Source organism: Lactuca virosa, chromosome 1 (genome assembly GCF_052849685.1).
Source record: "Lactuca virosa cultivar CGN04683 chromosome 1, Lactuca_virosa_CGN04683_v6, whole genome shotgun sequence".
Classification (NCBI taxonomy): Eukaryota; Viridiplantae; Streptophyta; class Magnoliopsida; order Asterales; family Asteraceae; genus Lactuca; species Lactuca virosa.
Window position 1 is genome coordinate 181,773,545 of NC_136426.1, and position 18,118 is coordinate 181,791,662.

Sequence of the window (18,118 nt, forward strand, 5' to 3'; positions counted from 1 at the left end):
TTCCTCTTCTAAGTGCTTTTCAGAAATTCTAGTAACAATGTATTGTTGATGATGTGATGGGAATGGTATGTCATGAACTATTGACTTCTTGGTCTTTTATTACAAATGCTAATGAAATATGTTTACTAAGTTCCATTTCTATATGAAAATTATAATATCAAACTTTTTAATGGATGATAAGTGTTATATGAAATCCAAGTGTTCTACTAGAAAGTTAAAGTTGAGTAATAATAGAAGGAAACGGCAAAATGTGCAATGAGAAAGGCTTGTGTGTTATATGAACTTTATAAATTGAGTAATTATACAAGGAAATGACAAAATGTTCCAATGACAATCTTTTGTTGAGTGTTGACTATCAATTTGAAAAAGGGAACAAGAGCACAAAAATAAATGTGTATTGTGTAATCAAACAGAATCATAAAGCATAGCCGACAATATGTTGTAACCTGCAGCACAGAAACACAAACAGTATGAAATTGGGGGATTTTATAACCAAAAGAGCGGAAAGGAAATGGTCTAAGTTGTGGCTATAGAATAGACTTTCCCAGTTATACCACTTAGAATTTCACTTTACTGAACAAGTAGCAGCAAAACATTGAAACATGAGAATCAAAACTCACAATCACATTTTAGTCTTTTCTCTCAATCACATGAACAAAAAAAATATCAAATATATAAAGTAATAAAAACAACATTACAACTCACATCATATTCCTTACATGTTTATTAATCAACTCAAAACTCATTCAGATTGTTATCCCCTGTTTTTTGGCAATCAAAGATACAACTATCACAACAAAAAACCGAAAAGATAAATTGTTACTAGAGGTTACAACAAGCAAACCATCTTAATTCTTCAGGAAAAAATTAGGATATAGCTCATTGAGTTTCATGAGATTAAGTTAATGTAGCATCTTCATGTCAAGGACATGACCTTGAAGATGCCCCCTTGTACTACAGATAAAAGGAAAAGTAAGAAAAATATAAAATTTCACAAAATATGCAGAAAATATAATACAAAATGCTATTAAAACAGATGTTAGTTGGAAATATTTATATTATGTTACATTTTCTTGATTCAAGAGACTTGATGACTCCTCATGACCCTATATAGTGAACTACATTTCCATGACATATTATGACATTCTTACAAGTACATTGTATGGTGAGAACTCTAAGGTGTTGTTTGTTTTTTTGAAGCAAAAATCCATAAAGTCTGCGGACCACCTCAGCAACCCTCTGCAGTAGAAGAGGTGGACCAAACGGATGCAGACTGTAATAAGAAGCGTGTTTATTTTTTTAACATCTGCATGCTGCTGCAGATATTAAAAAATTAAAATAAACTGATTTTATAATCCGAAAATAGTTTTTTAATACCGCGAATTTAATAATGTATAACATTTCGGCAAAAATTTATGATATTTCAGCAAAAATAATGATATTTTAACAAAAAAAATAATGATATTTTAGCATAAAATAATGATATTAATCAACAAATTATTATTATTCAATATAAAAAAAAGGAAAAAAAATAAACAAAAATAAACAAAAAAAAAGTGAAATAAGATTTCATAAATATATAATCAATATTTTAGCAAGAAAAACAGAAAGAAGAAGAGGTTGGAAAAGGTAAGAAAAGGCTAAACAAGTGTTGCGCCAAGAAGAACACGCGCAGAGGTTTTTTAATCCGAACACTTCTGAAAAACAAACAGCTGCTAGATGAAAAGTGATGCGTGTGTGCTGCGCCGCGCAGCAATAAGAGGTCTGAAGAGGCTTTTTCCAAAAAACAAACAGCACCTAACTTAGTGACTTTGACACATGATGGCCATGCAATACAAAAGGATCTCTTTATGTTTGTTTGTACATATATGTTAATCAGCTAAATAAATGTGGGATATGTTAAAAAATAAAATCAAAGAATTAGAACATGTCCATAACAAGAGAAGCCTAACTAACTGAAACCCTTGACTTGTATAGTATGCTTGTTAGCAAGCTGAAAAAGCTTCAAGTGAAGAAAGATAAATATGAAATTTACGTCTAGTACTCTAGGAGGTCAATGGTAAACAGTGAGAATTGTAATCTAAACTCCTAAAGATCTTAGTAATTTATCAATACATAGAGAAGTAGCATAACATGAAAAACTGGTTGTTCAAAGTCCAATACAATTCGGTGCGACCATTGCCATTTGATTAGAGGGAATTCAAATGATCTTTGGTAGTCAAATAATAGTTCAAGGTTATATAATGTTTATTGGAAGAAATGCAAACTATGAAGCGAACCCCAGTGCATTTGTGGTAAATTTATGTTCTCTATACGTGATGTTTTCTACATATAATGAGGCTTTAACTTCATATTGAACTTTGTATCTAATCTTCACAAGCATTTCATCTGTGAAGTTAGATTACAGAATTTAGATAACTTTCATTTGATGGAAAGAAGGCTAAAATCCAAGAGTAATGTGTAAAGTTGAAATTCCTTATTAATCCCGTTTCCAACTTTCGATTTTTGCAAAACTATAAACAACACCATCGGCTTTTGTTTCAGTTTCGGTTTCGGTTTATGCGGTTTTCGGTATTGGTTCGTTTTTTGCTCACCCGAAGGAAACCCTGTGCTACATATATACAAGTTCAAATGGGTCTGATTAATTCTAACACTCCCCCTCAAGTTGGAGCGTTTGGAGCATAGATGTTAACAATTTTCACTTGTTAAGATATAAGAAATTCGATTCCCAAGTAGTGATTTAGTAAATACACCAACGAGCTGACTTCCTGTTCTAATATGAGGTGTAGTGATAGTCCATATTCAACCTTCTCGCGAGTAAAGTTGCAGACAATTTCAATGTGTTTGGTTCTTTCATGAAAAATAGGATTGTTTGCAGCCATGATAGCTGCTTTAGAATTTAGGGAATATCGAATAACAATAACTTGGATAATTTCTTGGATTGTGATTACAATACTTTCCGAAATCTGTAATTTGACCCTAGGTTACACGGATATAGACTTATAGGATAATCCAAGAAATCGAATCAGATCAAAGGATTGTTATGATTCACAAGCACATAATACTTGTGTTCTTTGAGACAGTTTCATAGTTTGATACAGAGAGAAGAAATAAATTTTCGGTTATTTTATCTTGCATGCAACATCCATCTTCCTTTCACACATGGAATATGGTAGTTAATAGTAGTTATAAGGGGAAAACCGTCGCCACATCATCATGACATGATTATTGATTTGTGTGTTCACGCCGCACCTCCGGTCTCAGAACGTAAATTGAAATCATCCTGTCTCGATACTAATACTAACTACACTAAAATATGTTGATAACACAAATCACCAACATCTGCATGATTGTCACAACCGTATTAGCTCACAGTTGGTTTGAGTCATAGCCATGTATTCAAATTCAACACTTAATCGAGAAACAACATTTTGTTTCTTACTCTTCTAAGAAACTAGATTTCCGCCAACAAAAATACAATACCCTAGACTACTTATTAGTAGGGTCACCATAATAGTCGGCATCGATAAATCCTTCTATAACATGATCACCATGGTTTTGTTATAGAATGCCAGAGATGGGTGCACCTTTTAGACATTCCATAGTTTGGGCAATAACGTCCAAAATGGAAAAACGATATACAGTCGCGTAATCGTTAGATAGTTCAGCTTTCCCTCAATTCTTCTATGCTTTTCCAGATTCTCAAGGAGATCTCATTTATTTGCTCTTAGCTTTACATTTGGAATCATAACGGCTCCACAAGGTTTTGACTCAATCTGACCAGAGTCACTGCATATATCTAAGCAATACTTCCGTTAAGATAAGAAAATTCTTTTCCGAATGCGAGACTTCTTTTCCCATAAAGTATTTCAAGTGACCTAGATATTCTGTTTGAAATCTAATTGTGCCTTTAGCCAGGACACAAAGTCATTTGGGTTAACTTTCACCGGAAACACCCGTTTACAACTAATCGCCTTTTTACTCGTAGGTAAGTCTATAAAGGCCCATAAACCGTTATGATCAAGAGTATTCATTTCCTCATTTGCAAAATGGGTCAAAATTCATCTACAGGTTTGGAAATAGGAATAGAGTTGAATGTGGATTCCAACGAGCGTGAGTGTCCAGATAAACTATCACAGATGACGAAAGATGCAATAGGATACATACATGTACGCTTACCTTTTCGAAGGGCAATGGCAACATCAAGGTCATAGAGAGGTCAACCACCAAGGGATCAAAAAATATTGGATCTGCAAACGAGAATGGTAGTGGATTAGGAGAGGATGTGTCAGCTATAGTACACTTGCACAATGGTTGGCCCGGCAAACTCTTGAAGTTGTGTGGGAACAAATGGAGAGGATACCTCAGGCGCATGTGGATCATGAGTAGATATCGTACAAACTAACAAACAATCACTATCCCTCTGACTGGATACAAACACCGGGAATAAATATTTTCATGAAATGTAACATCTCGAGAGACTATCGATTAAGAGTGCGAGAGAAACACTTAAACCCTTTCTGGAGTCAAGAGTAGCCAAGAAAGACACATTTTAAAGACTTGGGGTCCATTTTAGTTATATGTGGGCGAGTGTCACAAACAAAACAAATACTACCAAAAATCTTTGACACATGATTGCAATAAAATACATGATCTATGTCGATCAGCAAAATAAATGTAGGACATGTTAAAGAATAAAATCAAAGGATCAGAAGATCTCCATAAAAATAGAAGACTACTAGGCATAAACGAATACAACAATTGTAAAGCATCAGCTATAGAGTCACTAACTGAAACCCTCGAGTTCTATAGTACATGTGTTAGCAAGTTAAAAAGGCTTCGAGTGAAATAAAAAAGAGAAATATAAAATTTGTGTATAGTATTAAAGTATATAGAGGAAAATAATATCTCAACATTATCTAAAGTTGTTCATTAATTAACATGTGCATTATACATAGTCAAATTATTGTTATTAGTCTTCCCCAATTATCTCAATAGTTAGCTGCAATCTCATGTATAAGTACCTATATAGACCTCGTTGTACACACAAGATTAAACATACAAAAATCAATTCATATTCTTCTCTGTTTCTCTAAATGGTATCAGAGCAAGGCTCTGCATCAAATACGCCTCCTTCATCTCCCAAAGAGTCAATGACGGTTGGTGATACAAATCCTTCTCTCATCACCAACCTAAAAGACAATCTAACGATTATAACCTTTCCTTCTACACTCAAACTCACATCCACAAATTACCTAGGGTGGAAAACACAGGTAAAAGCTCTCCTCCAAGGTCTCGATCTCTATCGATTTATTGATGGAACCCACCTTGCCCCAGAACCATCTACCGGTCCAGATGGATCGATTGTTCCCCACAAAGACTACAATAACTGGTTCTGCCAAGACCGACTATTGTTTGGTGCTCTAGTTGGAAGCTTATCACCACCGATTGTACCCCTCATCACGAACGCAATCTCATCTCGGGAGGCATGGAAAACCCTAGCCGCAACTTATGCATCGCCTTCAAGAGGTCACATCAAACAATTGCAATACCGACTCAAACAGCTCACAAAAACATCTGATCAATCAATCACTGATTATATGCAGAACGTAAGGACGGTGGTTGATGAACTTGCAATCCTTGGAAAGAAATTGGACCCTGAAGACATCACTGATGCTGTTCTTAACGGGTTAGATCAAACAACCTACAAACCAATACTTGATGCAATTCATGCAAGAGACTCTCCTATTTCCTTCAATGAGCTGCACGAAAAGCTGATTAACCAAGAACTAGCACTTGCACAACAGGCAACATCAGCAAGCCTTCACCAACCAGCATCTATTTTCTATGCCAGTCATCAATCAAACCGGAAATCTTGGCCACCCCGCCAAGACAATATTGGAGCTGGCTTGCTTCCTACCCCATCAAAACAAAATCCTCAAGCAGCTGGGCAACACCCCTTTCTTGGAAAATGCCAATGGTGTCACAACAAGGGACACTCTCTCAGCAACTGTTTTACCTTTAAGAAATTATTTCCAAACACATCTGTTCCTTCTCCTAACCGAAATTTGCAGGTAAAAGATGCTCAAGCTCATATGATGGCTCCACATCAGGTCTCTTCATCAACAAACACCAACTGGCTCTTTGACAGTGGTGCAACCTTTCATGCCACAAACGATCTAAACAATCTGTCCATACATGCTCCATACGATGGCACCGAAGAACTAGTTATTGGAGATGGTTCTTGTTTAAAAATCTCTCATATTGGCTCAACTGTCATTCAAACACCACACACACCACTAATTCTCAATTTTGTTCTCTATGTTCCATCTCTCTCTCGAAATATTATTTCAATCTCTCGCTTATGTCTTGACAACAAATTCCTAATAGAGTTTTATTCCTTTGTTTCTGTCATCAAGGACCTGGCATCCAAAACCCCCTTGTTCAAGGGCACGATAGTCAAAGGAATGTATGAGCTGCGCTCATCCTTATCTCCTCAACTTTTCGCTATGCATCAAACTAATCCAACTACATGGCATCATCGATTAGGGCACCCACAAAATAAAGTCTTCAAACAGTTGTCTTCTGTTCTTTCTTTCAATTCTAGTTTACATAACAATTGTAATTCTTGTCAAATCAATAAAAGTCATCGTTTGCCTTTTCATGAATCATCTATAACCTCCAATGCTCCTCTAGATATTATTTTCTCAGATGTTTGGTGTTCCCCTGTAGAATCGTATGATCACTACAAGTACTACATAATTTTTGTTGATCATTTTTCCAAATATATTTGGCTCTACCCAGTGAAAAAGAAGTCTGAATCTTTCACTATCTTCACCCGTTTTCAATTACTTGTTGAAAACTTCTTTAACACCAAAATCAAACAACTCTTCTCAGATAATGGTGGAGAGTATATTAAGCTTCGTTCTCACCTATCTTCCTCTGGTATTTCCCACCTCACATCCCCACCACATACCCCTCAACATAATGGGTACGCTGAAAGACGACACAGACATATAGTAGAAACTGGTCTGTCTCTCTTATCTCATGCAAATATTCCTGTTACCTTATGGCCATTTGCCTTTACAACAGTTTCATACCTGATCAACCACCTTCCTACTTCCACTCTACACAACTTATCACCTTTCCGCTGCCTTTTTCAAAAGGAACCAAATTATTCAAAACTTAAAAGTTTTGGTTGTTTATGTTACCCATGGCTGAGACCCTATGCACCACACAAACTTCACCCCAAATCCACCCCATGCATCTTCGTCGGCTACTCCCCTACTCAAAGTGCGTACTACACTTATGACCCAGCATCCTCAAAATTATTCACTTCCAGGCATGTCACCTTTGTAGAAAATGAATTTCCTTTCAACAAATTATCTACTACAAACACACTCTCCCCCACAGTAAACTTAGACGAATGGCTCCCTCTATCCCTTCCCATTATAGACACTACCACATCAAATACCAATAACCCACCCACACCCCCCACCTCTGCTCCTGCCAGCACTCCTCCTTCCTCACCTGTATCTACTCCCACCTCACACCTCTCAACCTCCTCATCAGATAGCAATACCAGCTCAACTACCGAAAATATACCCACTCCATCACCTCCCACCAAAATGACAACACGCCCAAACCCGAAACCAAAGACACGATATTTCAATTCCAACTTCGAATTATATACATCCACCACATCCAACTCAGCTGAACCTATAAATACTTCTCAAGCCCTCAAAAACCCTTCATGGAGAAATGCCATGCAAGAAGAATTCAACGCCTTAGAACGAAATCAAACTTGGACACTTGGTCCCTCCTCACATGCCCAGAACCTTGTAGGTTGTAAATGGGTCTACCGAACCAAATACAAACTAGATGGCTCTATAGAACGACTAAAAGCCCGCCTTGTTGCCAAGGGTTTTCATCAAAGACCTGGAATTGACTACCGGGAAACCTTCAGTCCTGTTCTTAAACCTGCCACCCTTCGTTTAGTGCTTTCTCTAGCCACATCTCACAACTGGCCCCTTAGACAACTCGACATAAACAATGCTTTCATACAAGGAAACCTTCATGAGAATGTCTACATGTCCCAACCCCCTGGATTTGTCAACCCCTCCCTCCCACACCATGTCTGCAAACTCAACAAGGCCATATATGGCCTACGCCAAGCCTCGCGGGCATGGTACGACGAACTCAAATCACATCTTCTTACCCTGGGTTTCAAACCATCTCAGACTCCTCTCTTTTCATTCTCAACACAACATCCTCTTACATTCTAGTCCTTGTGTATGTAGATGACATCATAGTAACTGGTCCATCCCCGCTTCATCTCTCCAAATTTATTAGTCATCTAGCTAACAAGTTCTCCTTAAAGGATCTTGGTTCTCTTTCCTATTTCTTAGGCATCGAGGTCATCCCTCAATCTCACGGTTTTCTTCTTTCTCAAAGGAAATACATCCTAGATATTCTCACTCGAGCCAAAATGAGTGATTGCAAACCAATCTCCACTCCAATAACTAGCTCTGCTCCTCTCACACTTGCAGGTGGAACACCTCATTCATCACCTACTGAATACAGAACATTGGTTGGAGCATTACAGTATCTATCTCTTACCAGACCAGACATATCAATCATCGTGAATCGTTTGTCACAGTTCATGCACGCACCAACGTCTCTTCATTAGATAGCACTGAAACGCTTGCTCAGGTATCTTCATGGAACTTTACATCATGGCATATTTCTGCAGCGTAACTCTCCTCTAAATCTTCATGCCTTCACCGATGCTGACTGGGCTGGTGACAAAGACAATTATCGGAGCACAACAGGCTATATTGTTTACCTAGGTGCTAATCCAATCTCATGGAGCTCCAAAAGACAAAGTACTCTTGCAAGAAGTTTCACAGAAGCCGAGTTTCGAGCTGTTGCTTCCACAACAACAGAGGTCCAATGGCTTATCTCTCTTTTAAGTGAGCTTGTTTTTTTTTTTCTACAACCACCCCTACCATCTACTGTGACAATTTAAGTGCAACCTCCTATTCGGCGAATCCAGTTTTCCATTCACGCATGAAACATCTAGCCTTGGATTTCCATTTTGTTCGAGAAAAAGTCCAACAAGGAACTCTCAGAGTCCAACATATTGCCGGAGATGATCAGTTGGCAGATGCACTTACCAAACCTTTGCTATGACCTCGATTTCACTATCTTATTTCCAAGATTGGCCTTCTCTCCGGATCGTCCATCTTGCGGGAGCGTATTAAAGTATACAGAGGACAATAATATCTCAACATTATCTAAAGTTGTTCATTAATTAACATGTGCATTATATATAGTCAAATTATTGTTATTAGTCTTCCCCAATTATCTCAATAGTTAGCTGCAATCTCATGTATAAGTACCTGTATAGACCTCGTTGTACACACAAGATTAAACATACAAAAATCAATTCATATTCTTCTCTGTTTCTCTAAATATAGATTAGGAGGTCAATGGTAAATATTGACAATTGCAATCTAAACACCTAAAGATCTTAGCAATTTATCAATACATGGAGTAGTAACATAACACCAAAAACTGATTGTTCAAAGTACAATACAATTCGGTGGGACCATTGTCATTGATTATAGGGAATTCAATGACCTCAGGTAGTCAAACAATAGTCCAAGGTTATATAAAGTTTATTGAAGGAAATGGAAACTATGAAGCGAACCCCTGTGCATTTGTGGTAAAAGAACCAGAGATAAGAGGCTAGAGATCGAGGCTCAGGAAAGTTGAGTTCCGAAAAAATGTTATTAAATTTTGGATTTTCTAACAAAGAAGTTCCACAAATACATGAAGAATCCAAACCGAGGAAATACTTTTAGAAATGATTACAAACAACCACCTCCAGTTAACACATTCCTGAATGCTACCCGACTGTATAAACTTCCAAAGATGATGAAAGTTTAAACCCCAATTAAATTTAAACTTGCATGTTATTATGTAGTTCAGTTTCACAGATATGGTGGAGAAAAATCATTTTTCCAATGATTGCAATGTAAATAAAAGGTGGTTAAGCATGGATCATATTATTTCTAGAAATTTCGAGAGGCTGAGACAAATGAGAAAGTGCACATGGGACAAATGTGGTGGAGAAATATCAACTGAAGTGGAGACCTGGTCATCATCTGATGAGGACTCTAATAAACAAGCCTAGTTCTAACTTATGGTCGCTAATCCGACGTCAACAAACTCATCAAAGGATCAAGTGTTCGATTTTTCCAATTCTATATTTCTATAAATGAACTCAAAAAGCATCTTGCAAATGTAGCCTCTAAACATGTAGAGAAAACGATTCAAACTCAGAAAGCAGAGGAATATGAAATGTAGGTAAATAAATTGATGGAAGTTCAGAATGAGGAGGAAGCCCTTAAGGCAAAGACTAAGACTGTCGTAAAGAAGTACAACAGAGGCATTGTGTGATTAAAGTTCTTAACAACAAAAAAAAATGACAATAATTGCCTAAGATATCATGTATTTGACGTTGTCTTTTTCAAGCATTCATTATAAGGTTATAACTCCTTTTATTTAGTTACATCCTAAACCAATCAAGAAATTTGATGAAAGCATTTTTTTGTTGTGTACGCCTTTTATTCATGTGATGAGAGAAAGGTTTAGGTTTGGGTTGTCAAAAAGTATACCTCACATGCACGACCAAGTATGTCAGGCTTCTTTGGGGATAAAGATCTGAACCACCCTCTCTCTTTTACTGAAAACAAATAAAAAGTAGTATGTTAATTTATTATTCACAAACATCCACCTGGAGAAAGTAGTTTGTATTGGGTCCCGATACATGTATGTGATCCAACATATCAAGACTAAATGAGTTAACATAGACCAATTCAGATGGATCACTACTTGGGTCGATTCATTTAAAAGTTAGAATGAGAGATTTTATTTTTCATATTTTATAAAAACAAACTCTTATTGTAGTGGTCAACAAATAAAAATCAATGATAAATGGGTGGATTGGATTTAGTTTATATGAAACATTTATTTATCTACTAAAATAAATGGGTCATTATCCATCTAACTAAAAAAGTTGGGACATGGGTCAGATCATTATACATAAGACATGACAATAAAATATTTAATAAATGACATCTACCTTGATAGTCGGGGCCATCCGTAATGAATTTACGATGATAGGGATACAATATAATGCCATGTGAAGAAAACCGCCCTTTTTCTAAGATGTATTGTCCGGTTGTTGTTTGAAAAGGAGAGAGATCTCCACCAATTATGTGATTCCATGACTTGTAATAACCCAACACATCTTCTTCTTCATCCTTCTTCTCTCCTTCATCATACACAAGACTCACCCCACACTCCTTTACAAGTACATAACGCCGCTCTGTAACAGTAATAATAATGTGGTCACCAGCATCCATCTCATTCATCCCAAACATCCAATGACTTAACATCACCCAACAACACTTTCCACCTACATTAAATCTGTCCCTGTGACGTTCATATATCCATGTGCGGTTCTTTGTTACATTACTAACTGTCATCATTGGCGTCGTAGGGAAATGACCAGCAAAGGGATATATCTCATCAAAACCTCGCAACCTCTGCAGAGAACAGAAGTTGAGTCCTCTAATGTTGTTTGGAGATGATGATGGGATGGTAAATGATATTGATGGCCCCTCACTTCTATGCCTAAACCAACTTGGCATCTCCTCCGCCTTATACCTTGTGCTGAATATTCCAAATTCATAAATCATCTGCCAAATACAACCACCTTAATTAATCACCATACCAATTATATTATATTATAGGTATTCACATAAAGTAAGACAGTTAAGTTAAATAGACAAAACCTGGATGTCAGATTCTGAATAATTAGTTCCCATGTGCCTTTGGTTAAGGAAGTCTAAATTAGTCCAGCCCAATCTATGTAATAACTTTTCCTCAACACTCACCATCGGTTGGATTTCAACCATGCCTTCAATTATCCAAGATGCATCATCTGACCCATTTATTGATAGCTGGAGTGGGGACATTTCTGGATTAAATACAACTTTTTCTATATCATACAAATCATGAGGATTAATAAACAACTTTCTTAGTGTACGTGGAGGATACTCGACTGACTTCAATTTTTTACAATTATCCATACTAAGTATCTCAAGTCCAGGAAGGGTTCTCACACAACTTGGCATGGAATTGATAGGATTGCGATCTAAATATAACTCCTTTAACATGGATAGACAACTGAAGTCCATGGGAAAGGATTCATTGGACAACTTGTTCTTTGCAATTGACAATGTTACCAAAGACCTTGGTAAAGACATTGCAAAGGACTTCAAATCATGTGGTATAGCACCCACAAAGGCAGAGAAAGAGGTTCTTTGGTTTATGCCAATGTTGTTAACCGTGCACATTTCCAGTGAATCCATATGCATATTCTTGATTCGAGATTCACCAAGATTACAACCATCAAGCAACACTGTTTTAACCTTCTTTAACATGCCTATATTTCTTGGAAGCTTTTCAAGCTTCTTGCAATAGCTCAGATCGATGAGGATAAGTTCAACACAATGCCGAATTGTTTCACAAACATCAAGCAAACCAATGCAGTTTCTAAGTATTAACCTCTCAAGCGCAGGGAGTAGGTCAAAGTCACCAACACTCTGAAGTTGTTTACAGAAACTTAAATTAAGAATCTTCAGTGAACAAAATAACCTTTTCTCTTTTATGCATGATCCATCCAACTACAAAAATAGAAATAAGTTAATATGGTATTAGTTTCATCAAATCACATGCATGAATATTAAATAAAGATAAGTTTACCTTTTGCCTCTTCTCAAGTTGTTGTGGATTACTATAACCGACAAATGATTCAATATTGCTATATGACATGTCAAGAGCAACAAGATTCTCTATAGGTAACTCTGAAGGTATAGACTTTAAATGAAACCCATGCATACACAAGCCTCTTAATTCCTCTGGAAAATTCTCATAAGTCCCATACAAGTGCACATAATTAAGTTGTAGTAGCATAAGACTATCCATGTTACTCAATGCATCTGTTTTCAGCTCAAATGATGTTCCCAACTTCTCTTTCTCAAGCATTCGCATGTCAAGGGCAAGGCCTAGAAGATTTCCCTTACCCTAAGAAGAAACATAATGAAAATAAACAAATTAGAGAATACCAAATATTTTGTACATGCACACTACTAAAATCATGCATGGCCTCATACCTTTTTTTGTTTTAACACTCTGAATGACTCCTTATGATACCATACACGACTTCGCTTCCATGGCTTGTCAGGTGACTCTTGACCTACAACGAATCTACCCATCTCTTGAACCAACTGATGCATCTTCAATTCATTATTCCGTCCAATACTAAGAAGACATCTGTCAATGAGATTCGTAATTCCGGTTCTTGTGTTTATATCACATGCCTCTAATATTGTTTCACTAACATATCTATCTGTTCCAACAAAAAAACAAGCAATATGCTTAAACAATTCTTTATCGTTTTTGGATAGCAAAGAGTCAAAGCTCATCCTCAAGACATTATTTACAGGGGAACTAACTTCTTTCTTTAGCCCTTCCATGCAACCTTCCCAGTACCCCACATCTCGATTATGCAGAGACTTGCCCAAAACTTCAAGAGCCAATGGTAGTCCTTGACAATACTTCACAAGCTTATCCAACACCTCTTCAAAACCTGCCTTGGGATGGTTGCACATGAATGCATGAAAACAAAAAAGTTTCCTTGACTCTGTCCAATTTAAACCTTCAAGGAAGTGTTTTGCATGCTTTGGTTTAATGTTTGTTTTGAATAGTACACAGCTCTCTGTCAACCATCTGTCCTTTGTTGTAATTATAACTTTGGTTCCGGGATGAAAACCTTTGCTTCCAAGTAATGCATCTAACTGAACAAGAGTACTGATATCATCAAGAACTAGAAACACCTTTTTACGGGCTAGTGCATTCTCTATCTTTGAGGTGTTCACTGAAACATCATAAACGTGAATTGAACTTGGTTTTGAAATTTCATAGCAGAGTTGTTTTTGTAAATCAAGCAACCCATTAAATTTTCCATCACATTTTCTTGTAATATCTTCAATAAAGCTGCTTGTTTGAAACTCACGAGAATATAGCCCATACACATGTTTGGCTAAAGATGTCTTCCCGATCCCGCCTATACCCGAAATAGTGAGTATATCTGCCGTATGTGAGGATCCATCTTTCAACCATGAGGTGATGAAGTTAATGGAATCGTCCATCCCAATAAGTAGTGGCCGAATACTCCCTAAAGGTAAATGTAATCTACGGTAGATGTTCTTCACAATTTCTTCAATAAACTCTGTCTCAAACCTGAAGCTTGATTTAATAAGAATTACAAAACACAATCCAAAAAACTAACAAACCAGATTTTAGAGATTTTATTTATATAAATATCCAAATCAAAATTATATCACAAATGTTAGTATTAGATATATGTAGAATAGGGCTTATTTGCTTTTAGGTTACTTTATTTGTATTTTTCTGTTTTAGATACACTAGTTGATTTATAAATGAGGGTTTAACCTCTTTATCAATGACAAGATAATATTCCAGAAATCTGATTCCTTAGCAACAACTATTAGTTTTAAAGTTTTAATTAAGTTCTTCCCATCAAACCATATTGTCTTCATTCTAAATTTCTAACCGTATACATATCTAATCTGTAACGTCATAAATATTTATGTATAATAAGACCAAAATTACCAATGTAATACAAGTTTTCACTAATGGGCCTTGTAACTTCACTATGTTTCCACAAGACCATCAAACTTAACTATCAATGTTGTGAGCCCTAAAAAAATAGTTATCCTTTACTACTTACAACAAAAGTTATTTATCATAAAAGGTGCTATGATTTTAAGGTGGTATGGTATAACTATTAGTAGATGTATAGCAACCAATTCAAAATTTGATTGTTAATAAAAGGGTTCATGATTTATTTATGCAACAACATTTCGTCTTATCCCCAATTTATGCAACAATGTTATATTTATACAAAATATGCATCTTAGTTATCCTACTTTATCAAATATATGTCTACATGATGATATTAAAAAAAAAAAAAAAAAAAAAAAAAAAAAAAAAAACACCCTTACCAAAATGCATAGGGTGAAGATGATATTGACATTTTTCATAAGGTTGAATATGTGGTTACCTGCCATTTATGTCATTTCCTTTTAAATTAGCAACTTTGATAAGTGCTTTAGTCCATCGGTCAATCTTTTGAGCCCATTGACTTCTTTTATTTTCATCTGTCTCTTCATCCATTTTCTGTTTATGCTTAGACATTGCATCTCTAAAACTACTTTGTAGCTTCCTTACATGGGTGGGCTCCACATGATAAAAGATTGGGATGACAATATGGTTGGATGTCATACGCTGCTCAAGGATAAGCACCAATTCATCCAGACACCATGTTGAAGAAGCGTAGTTCTTGGACAGCACAATAATAGAAGCCCGAGATGCCTTAATTGCACTCTCGAGTTCCGGTTTCAAATCTTCCCCTGTTTCAACCTCTTCATCATCCAAGAAGGTATTGATATTGGCATCTATAAGGGCCTCATAAAGATAATTAGTAAAACTAAGACGAGTGTCAACACCTCTAAAACTTAAAAATACATCATATCTATGATCCTGAGTTGATGATCTAGGACCACAAGTTGATATACTATGGCCATGAGTTGATGAAGAAGGTGAAGATCCTTCTCGAAGTTCAGAAAGAACAACCATTATGAGTTATGTGTTGATGACGCTTCACCTACTCCAACTCGGCAACACCTAGTATGTATTCCTACGTCCACCCCTGATCTAAGTAAGCTATGAAACTCCTCCACCGGTTATCGAAAATGTAAGTTGATTTCACCGGCTTTCCTCACTCTGCTCCAATGTTAGGATCTAGTACATAATGCCTCTATAAAAAAACCAAATTATTAGTATTTATAATATGCATAGTAAATCTCTTCAAACAATTTAAGCATCAATAATAACAACAACAACAACAACAACAACAATAATAATAAAAATAATAATAATAACAATACCTTTGAATTCCTCAAAAATAAATCTTTTAAGTAATTAAAATACAATACATATGCATCTCCAAACTTTTTCATGTGAACTAATACACCTAGAAAATGTTTAAATCTCATTATATGAACTCTAATTGTGTTAATATGCCAATATTTATCCCCAAACTTTGAGTTTAGAGTTGATAGTGGAGCCATAATGTGTATGTGTGTTTTAACCCTCGATTTCAGATTCGTGTTCAAAAGCCACTCATAGCTTAAATGCTTAATTAGTGCTAAACTCAGTTGTTTGGTGTGCAAGAGACATATGGGAATAAAGCTGAGAGAGACTGCTCTTATTTCAAACAGAAACAGGCTGATAAATCTCAACAACAGAAATCTCATGGCAGTAGCACTTATGTGACAAGTTTCTGGATCCTTTAACCAACACAGATATAGCTAAGTATTGATATTGAATAACGATTACATTGCCATGGGAATTATTTAGAAAACAGTTACTCAACTAACTGAATTGGTTGCCCTGTTTTTTCAGCTTATTCATTTAACCTACAACGTTCCTATTTTGATTTAATTACCCCACAACTCAACACCAAATACCATTCTGGATATTGCATAAGATATAGGCAAGTTCAAGCTTTCACTAGATATCAACAAACAGTAATTTGAAGATCCAAACAGGGACAAAAAAAGTTTCTTGGCAACACTGATCCCCAAAATTAGCAACAACAACCTTTTTCAATTTAAATTTCTTTATCACTAGATCTATTATCATCATATCTAATGGATTTCAACTAAAATTCATAGGTTTGTTACAAATGATATGTTTATGAAACTAACAAGCAGGGATGCTCTTTCTAAGGGTTCAATTTCAAACTCTAAACTAGATAAAACTTCAAAGTTAAATGCCCTTTATCATATCAATCTCATTAAGTTTTGACTTCAATGGAGCCAATAAGGAGCCGATAACATTATTTAAAAATAAATAAACTTAAAAAATCGTGTTTGTAAATTAGAAAACATAAAGGAATTGAGGAAGCAATTGTTGAAGATAACTTTGAAGACAGGAAGATAGGAGGGGAAGTTCTTTGTTCAGGAAACAGAAAAACTTTTATCACTCGCAGAATCAACACAGTTTAGAAGTACATCAGAATACATACATACACAGCCGTGATACAGTTATTTCCTAACCATCTCGACTATTGATGATTAACTGTCATATATACAAATGATGATGATGTGATTTATGATTAAGAAGATAGAATTGTGTAACAATATCTGAAACTAGTTTGTAAGAATGTGTCTTCATAGTTACCTGCCTACAAGAAGATAAAGGAGACCTGAAGCAGCGATGATAACCAATAGGGATGAAGCTGAGAAAGACGACGGCTAAAAGCTACAGATCCGACGGCGGTAAGTCGGCAGGGAAACTGCGAGTCAACGAGGAAGGAAGGGCGACAGCCAGAGACGAGAGTCAACGAGGATGTTGGATTTTCCGTTTTCCTTTTGCCTTTATACGATCAGGGTGTTGCTTTCCTTTTTATTCTCCCAAGTAGGCGTATATATATGGACAAGGTAAATTTCAATAAATTACCAATATATATTGTTATATTTATCAAGGCAAATTTAAAATTAAAAAATTAAAAAAAAAATTAAAAAAAAAAACGTAAATTTTATAATTGGGTTAATATTAAAGGGTTTAATTAAATTGTTTTTTTTCTAAAAAACTATTGAAAATATTTTTCTAGTAGCTTTTTTTTTTCAGAAAACTATTATAAAAAGTTTTTTTTAGAAAAATATTATAAAAAGCTAACAAATTAAATGGTTTTACTTTTCCACGTGCATATCAAAAAATAATTTATACTTTTAGTTAGTTTTTAAAATTTATTACCAAATTTTGAATTTTAAATTTAATTACTAATATTGTACAAACTTTTGAGTAAATTACAGAAATGGTCTTTATAGTTTGTGGTAATTTGTATGTTTTGTTCCTAACTTATTTTTTTTAAACTTGGACAGCCCTTATATTT

General features: G+C 35.6%; 1 protein-coding gene across 2 annotated transcripts; it reads right to left on the minus strand.

Moving 5' to 3' along the window:
• Positions 1-266: 266 nt before the first annotated feature.
• Positions 267-17,589, minus strand: LOC145162320 (disease resistance protein RUN1-like). 2 transcript variants are annotated; one of them, XM_079081500.1, is made up of 8 exons: positions 17,404-17,589; positions 15,221-15,976; positions 13,248-14,376; positions 12,838-13,158; positions 11,865-12,758; positions 11,150-11,768; positions 10,683-10,750; positions 267-446 (listed from the first exon to the last, which is right to left on the minus strand). In XM_079081500.1, the coding sequence occupies exons 2-8, from the start codon at positions 15,793-15,795 to the stop codon at positions 300-302; spliced, it is 3,753 nt and encodes a 1,250-aa protein (XP_078937626.1). In that variant the 5' UTR covers positions 15,796-15,976; positions 17,404-17,589; the 3' UTR covers positions 267-299. The 2 variants fall into 2 exon arrangements, with proteins under 2 accessions (XP_078937626.1, XP_078937632.1); XM_079081506.1 differs by lacking the exon at positions 267-446 and adding an exon at positions 652-954.
• Positions 17,590-18,118: the final 529 nt, after the last annotated feature.

Bases quoted from the DNA above. Each gene is read 5' to 3' on its own strand.
- LOC145162320 (XM_079081500.1), bottom strand. From the start codon at position 15,795: ATGGTTGTTCTTTCTGAACTTCGAGAAGGATCTTCACCTTCTTCATCA. The intron at 14,377-15,220 runs GTAACCACATAT...ATCAAGCTTCAG, and splicing joins GGAAATGACATAAATGGCAG to GTTTGAGACAGAGTTTATTG. The intron at 12,759-12,837 runs GTAAACTTATCT...CTATTTTTGTAG, and splicing joins AACTTGAGAAGAGGCAAAAG to TTGGATGGATCATGCATAAA.